Genomic DNA, 6,778 nt, shown 5'->3' on the forward strand with positions numbered 1-6,778 from the left:
TTATCCAAAGGGGCTTACTTTGTATTATACATCACATTGTATCTGAGTAGCCCCCTGTGAAAACAATTACAGGGATCGAACCTGTGACATTGGCGTTGCTAGCGCAATGTTCTAACCACTGAGCAGCAGGAAAGCTCATGAAGTTTTAATAAAACCAAAATATGTCAACTTTTTAAGTAATTAATTTTATATTCATGACTTTTTAACATGTATACACCTGCCTTACTAAATTTTAACAAAATTCTGTATATTCTACTGGGGGACTAAATTTGTTCTGTGAGGCCTCTGTGTGCTATAATTCTGTGTGCCTCAAAATTGTTTCTTTAACCCTTTGTCATTGTGTATGTACCACCGTGGGAACACATAGAAAGTCTTAATACCTTTCTGACACATCAAGTTCTTGTCATGACCATTACATGCATATTTAAAGCAGTTCACATATCAACTGCTCCCGAGGATAATTAAAATAACACCAGTCAAGCCTCCGTTATATTTCTGAGTGTATGAATAAACATTCATCGGTTCACTAATCAAAGAAGCGAATTATTGACATGATCCCTGTTAACTTCTTTGTATATTTCCGTAGACGCACACGAGATGTTCTTTGGAACGTTCTGAAATCATGTTGAAACAACATTAATCCTCAGGTTTCGCACAGACTTGTCAAGTTCATGCTGCCTGAGCACATATGCCAAAGAAATTCTCAAATTAATGCAAATTTTTCAGTTTAACATTTTACTAAACTTGCCAAGCTGCTAATAAAGGAAAATGTTTTCATCTTCAGGAGGCCAGCTGTGCTTATGTGATCATACTGATGGCAGTATATTGGTGTACGGAGGCTCTTCCTTTAGCTGTCACAGCACTGTTGCCTGCCGTCCTCTTCCCCATGTTTGGCATTATGCAATCCAAAGTGGTAAGAGAGTTTCTCAGCGTTTGCTAATGATAAGAATGCTGTGAAGGGCAAAATTCCAACACAAAATCCATTAGGAAAATCTAATATTTGCTTAAGGTCTTGTTCTCTTGTTCCGTAGGTGTGTATGCAGTACCTGAAAGATACCACCTTGCTGTTTGTGGGTGGGCTGCTCGTGGCTGTGGCGGTGGAACACTGGAACCTGCACAAGCGCATTGCCCTCAGAGTGCTGCTCATTGTTGGGGTGCGCCCAGCACTGTAGGTGACACTGTCATATTTCATTAGACGCAGATATCTTGACTCTTTATTTCTTTACACCGAGTACAAATAGCCTGCCTTGTTGTCAGAGACTACAGAGACTATTTGCACTAGCTCTGCCCACCAATATGTGATTGGAAAAGAGAAAGTGTAAGAACAACGACATTTTAAACATTGATTCCAGTGGCGTAAGATGTAAAATCTGAATAGCTTTGGCACCGGAGACTGAGGTTCTACTCCACCTCTCACTGAATACGCTCTTTTACATTTTTCTATCACATTACAGGTCATAAGGCATTACTTAAAATACATTTTATTTATAAAGTTTAAGGACAAGATTAGGAGTTGGTGTAGGGCTTTAATACCTACAAATAATAATTTGTATAAATGTAATTATTTACACTCTATTATTATTGCATAATGTTTAATGCACAACAATACTGAGCTGCATATAGTAACGTTATCTGTACGCTATTTATAAGTATCAATAGCATCTAACTACTATTTCTACTTCATCCCCCCAAAAATACAACTATTTTCGGTTATTGTCAAAATGCATACCGCTAAGAAATGCTGCGCTTTTCACTTAGCGCAAATAGCTGCTGCCTTATTTTTCTAACGCATGATTCTACATTAACACAGCCTGATGCTGGGCTTCATGGGAGTGACGGCTTTCCTCTCCATGTGGATCAGTAACACAGCCACCACAGCTATGATGGTCCCTATAGTACAAGCCGTGCTGGAGCAGCAGAACAAACAAGAGACAGAACTTCCTCAGATGACCTGCAGCGAGGAGGAGTGCGAGGCCCTGGAGGGAGAATACAAACATCCAGCGAAGCATGAAGACAGGGAAGGTCAGGCGATAGAATTGAATATGAGGTGCATGTGGAGAATATGATAGTCACTGATAACTGGACTCGCATGTATATTCCATATGTCTTAGTGGTGGTGCGCCTGATGGATGTCTCGCCAGAGGTTGCCAAACAACAAGAGTGTGTAGAAAAAAAGCTAATGTCTAAGGGCATGACTCTGTGTGTGTGTTACGCCGCTAGCATTGGGGGAACAGCAACACTCACAGGCACTGGCCCCAACTTAGTACTCAAAGGTCAAATGAACCAGTAGGTACTTTTGCAACACATGCACTTCTTAAGCTTTCTGTATGTTTCTTTTTCAAAAGCAAATACTTACTTATCTCTCCAGGTTGTTCCCTCAGAATGGTGATGTCATCAACTTTGCCTCGTGGTTTGGTTTTGCGTTCCCAAACATGATCATCATGCTAATAATAGCCTGGCTCTGGCTTCAGTTTGTTTTCATGGGATTCAAGTATGAATTAAATATCTCATTTGTTTTCTACAGATACTTTTGACTTGTGCTTTATCAGCTCGTGTTTTTAATACTTCTCCAGTGTTAGGAAAACATGGGGCTGTGGCGAACAGAAGTCAGAAAAGGAAATCGCCGCCTATAACGTGATCCGCGAGCAGCACCTTCGCATGGGGCCGATGTCTTTTGGAGAACTCAGCGTTTTGGCTCTGTTCAGTTTGCTTGTGGTTCTGTGGTTCACTCGGGATCCAGGATTTGTGGCCGGCTGGGCAGTGTACATCTTTAACAGAGATGCAGAGTAAGCAAGATTCTGTGTGCTTGGATTAGCTCATTGTCATATACTGTATGGCATGATGAATCATTTACAGAGCCACACAGGGCTGGACTGAGACAAAAAAAGAGCCCTGGCATTTTTACTCAGACCGGCCCACCACAATGGGTCGGACACAACCAACCAGTACACCATCCTTGCGGTCCCTGTAGATATGCATATCTACTGTTCCATTCCCCCAAAAACCTACAAAGCTGAGAACTAAGTGCCATGGACCAGTGTACCAGTGCAAGTGGACCAGTGTACTCACTCTCTCTTGACTGACTCCCTGGTGATAGACCTATACCTACTTGTGGTGTGATTCACGCAAATTGAGCGTTAGTAAGGGAAGCCAAACAATCCAATAGTGGGATGAGACAGCGGGGTATTACAGAGCTTGCACCACGCTGACATGTCATCTGCGCGATTCAAATTCCTATCGCCAACCGATGGGCAGCGTGGCACCAACCAATCCGCTGCACTGACCACTTAAAACATATATAATGTTCATTTGGCGCCACTCATTGCGGCGTGACTATGCGGCGTGAGCTCTGTAATACCGGCTGTCTCGTCCAACTTTTGGATTATTTGGCTTCCCATAGTTCGCGCGAGTTGAAAAATCTGAACTTTGGCGAAAATTCGCGCCGTGTTTACGAACCAGGAGCTTGCTCTAGTAGGGACTTGATTATGACATAGCGAGCGGAGGCAGGAATCCGAAACAACAATGAAGGACTGCGCCGCTGAAGGATTTGATGGACCCAGACATTGGACCGAACGCCAAGAGATGATTGGGCCAGCCCAGTGTCAGTATGGAAAATGAACCAATGGGCCGCTGTCCCTGCTTTATGGGCCGGTCGTTGGCCGATTAAAAAAATATTATATTATATTATATCGGCCCCCAAGTGCGTCGGCCCACCGGGCATTTGCCCGATATGCCAGATTACCAGTCCAGCACTGGAGCCACATGATCTGTGATCATGTGATCTGAATACATTTCGTTGCACTGTACTTGTATGTGTGTAATGACAATAAATTGAATCAAAATCAAATCAAAAAATCAAATATATTTTGTTTGCATTTAGATACGTAACAGACGCTACAGTTGCAGTCTTCATTGCTGTGCTGCTTTTTATTCTGCCATCAAAACCACCCCGGATTTTCATCTGCTCCTCAAATGGCTCTGAAACAGGTGAGAAGATTTGCTACTAAACTAAAATCCTGGAGCCTGATAATAATATTTAGATGGACTGTCTGTCATTAACAGATACCCAGCTTACAACTGTCCCCACTTCAGCTCTGCTCACCTGGAAAGTTGCTCAGAAGAAATTACCTTGGAACATCGTTTTGCTCCTGGGTGGAGGATTTGCACTGGCCAAGGGGAGCGAGGTGAGTCCTCTAGTTTGCATACGTCAAGGTTATCGTACATTAAACTCAGCTGCACATCACTGCTTGAGCACCCAGAACATTGACTGCACTCATAGTGACATATAATGATAAATAATTGCCGGTAATTTAATTTTGTTTTTATTCTGAGACTTTGACTTTGTGTGTCTCAGGAGTCTGGACTATCAAGATGGATGGGAAACCAGTTAACTCCCTTACACAGTATTCCTCCCTGGGCTATTGTTATCATTTTGTGTCTCCTAATTGCTATTTTTACAGAATGCACAAGCAACGTGGCTACAGCAACCCTTTTCCTCCCTGTCCTTGCTTCTATGGTAAGATTTTTATATGTTATTATTATTATGATTCTCAACAGTTATGCACAGTTATGCTATGGACTTTTGACTGATATAGCATTCAGGATTTGGAACAATCTTCAACAACTAGAAGACTTCTAACCTAACACTAGAAGTAGTAATAAAATGTGTTACCTATTATACCAAAATCTGTACACGCTGCACATACTTTTTTATTGCAAAATGGGGCAGTTGCTTATGAATATCATTTTCTTTAAATAGCATGAATCGAGCATGAGGTTACCTTCGAAGCTGTGCAATGCTTCAATGAAACACTGACTGCAAGCAGACATGACTCACAGGGTGTGATAATGACTTTAGGATTTATGCTTAGTTACAGACATTTAATGACATGCCCAGAAAACAGATCAGAGACACAAAAAGCACTATACAGTAAAAGCCAATGTCAATTATTTTCATGTGTGTATTCATTGCAGTCTCAGTCTGTTGGAATGAATCCTCTATACGTCATGGTGCCATGCACACTCAGCGCTTCATTTGCATTCATGTTACCTGTGGCAACTCCTCCCAATGCAATAGTCTTCTCATATGGATACCTCAAGGTTTCAGACATGGTAAGATATAGAATGTTAATGTCAACAGTTCAGTTTCTTCATACTCAAAATATCTTAAAAGAAGATTATTAAACATTAATACAGAAGAACTAGTTTGCAACCACCTGCCAGATATAAATTTTCAAAATTTGTCTCACATTTTGTACGTGTCTGTGATCAAGATTTCTTAAAGTAATAATAGTTCACTTAAAAATGTATGACTTTCTTTTTTCCACAGAACACCAAAGAATTTTTTTTCCAAAAAATATTTGGTATCTTTATACCAAAGAAAATATTTTGAAGAATGTTGGTAACCGGCACCCGTTGGATTGGTCTGTGTTCACACAGAAGTGAATGGGTGCCAGTTACCAACGTTCTTCAAAATATTTTCTCTTGTGAAGAAAGAAAGTCACACAAAAAATGATGATGGGGTGAACCATTCCATTAAAAACAAATGGAGACATATTGACAAACCAAAACAAGCCCAGCTACCAACTAACTCACAAATGTGAATTATTTTCTCAGGCAAAGACAGGCATAATAATGAATGTCATTGGGATTTTCTGCATCACTCTAGCCATCAACACCTGGGGCAAGGCAATGTTCAGCCTGGACACATTTCCAGCCTGGGCCAACCAAACAGAAATATGAAGGACAGTATAAGGCCAAATAAAAACTAACAAGCTGCTCTTACTCATCATCTTCACAACTCTGCAGCACAGAAACTGGAACGTGGCAAGTTTTGCACAACGTTTGCCTCTTTCATTAAAGGGCCTGAATTACTATGCAGCTATACGGGTCAGTTAGTGAACATTTTGAGTACACCCCCTATTTTAAACAACATTATAACAGAATGAACACTGAGCTGTGAAATCTGGCTTCTACGCTTTGCTTGTGTTACTGTATCCACAGCATGCCATAATAACAGTATATTACAGTACAAGCTTTTACAGTATACTTTACATAGCAAGCTCATCTGTCAGGATGGGCCAGAAGTCAAAGCCTAAACAACCACCCGTTCCTACTTCTTAAGAGTAAAAAAATTCTTAAGTTGCAATTTGTCAAGACCATTTGGATAACATGGATCTTACAGATTTCTTTAGATTATAGAAGGTTATTTAGACTATGTGGAACCATATGACAAACATAATGGTTTTGATTCATTATGAATTTCAAACTCAAGTGTATGGAAACATTCAAATTTATGATAAATTATATAATTTATTATATTAGAATCCATTGATAGTAAGTCAGGCCCTGCCTATCACTAGAGAAGTACAATTATACAATGACGAATGAAGTCTTCATTCAACTTCTAGCCGACATTATACTTTTTCAATAATGTACGGTTCTTTCCACACACATTTATGTACATCCACAAACAAGCGCTTACTGTACTTTTACATGAATTTAAATGCCGCACATTTTGAATGAGTTTGACCTCATTGTGCATGCATTGACAGTGTCTTAAGTGTTTCATATATTTTTATTGATTTCAATTAGAATCTACTGTATTCTGGTCAACGGAAATATTTATAATAATAGTTATTTTAAGACATATTTTCCAAGTTTGTTTATTATCATCATACATGTTAGGCATGAAAAGCAAACATGCCCTCAAACTGCTGTTTTGGTGAAATGTAAGTTCATTTAAATTTTATTAAAATCTTGATTATAATCTTTCTCT

The 6,778-nt window shown here is 39.9% G+C and overlaps 1 protein-coding gene across 1 annotated transcript; it reads left to right on the forward strand.

Annotated features, from left to right (window-relative positions):
* The first annotated feature begins 790 nt into the window (after positions 1-790).
* Positions 791-6,778, forward strand: slc13a5b (solute carrier family 13 member 5b). Its single transcript, XM_079482102.1, has 11 exons — positions 791-913; positions 1,032-1,168; positions 1,811-2,022; positions 2,112-2,286; positions 2,369-2,491; positions 2,574-2,786; positions 3,881-3,987; positions 4,063-4,184; positions 4,355-4,516; positions 4,975-5,112; positions 5,617-6,778. Exons 1-11 carry the CDS (start codon positions 815-817, stop codon positions 5,740-5,742), a joined length of 1,614 nt encoding a protein of 537 aa, XP_079338228.1. The 5' UTR covers positions 791-814; the 3' UTR covers positions 5,743-6,778.

The sequence above is a fragment of the Barbatula barbatula genome, assembly GCF_947034865.1.
Source record: "Barbatula barbatula genome assembly, chromosome: 19".
Classification (NCBI taxonomy): domain Eukaryota; kingdom Metazoa; phylum Chordata; class Actinopteri; order Cypriniformes; family Nemacheilidae; genus Barbatula; species Barbatula barbatula.

What these genes read in the sequence shown, in the direction of transcription:
- slc13a5b (XM_079482102.1), top strand. Translation starts at nt 815, where the DNA reads ATGGCAGTATATTGGTGTACGGAGGCTCTTCCTTTAGCTGTCACAGCA. An exon ending in GAAGCATGAAGACAGGGAAG is followed by an intron (nt 2,023 to 2,111) that starts GTCAGGCGATAG and finishes CATATGTCTTAG; the next exon opens with TGGTGGTGCGCCTGATGGAT. An exon ending in CTCAAAGGTCAAATGAACCA is followed by an intron (nt 2,287 to 2,368) that starts GTAGGTACTTTT and finishes TTATCTCTCCAG; the next exon opens with GTTGTTCCCTCAGAATGGTG.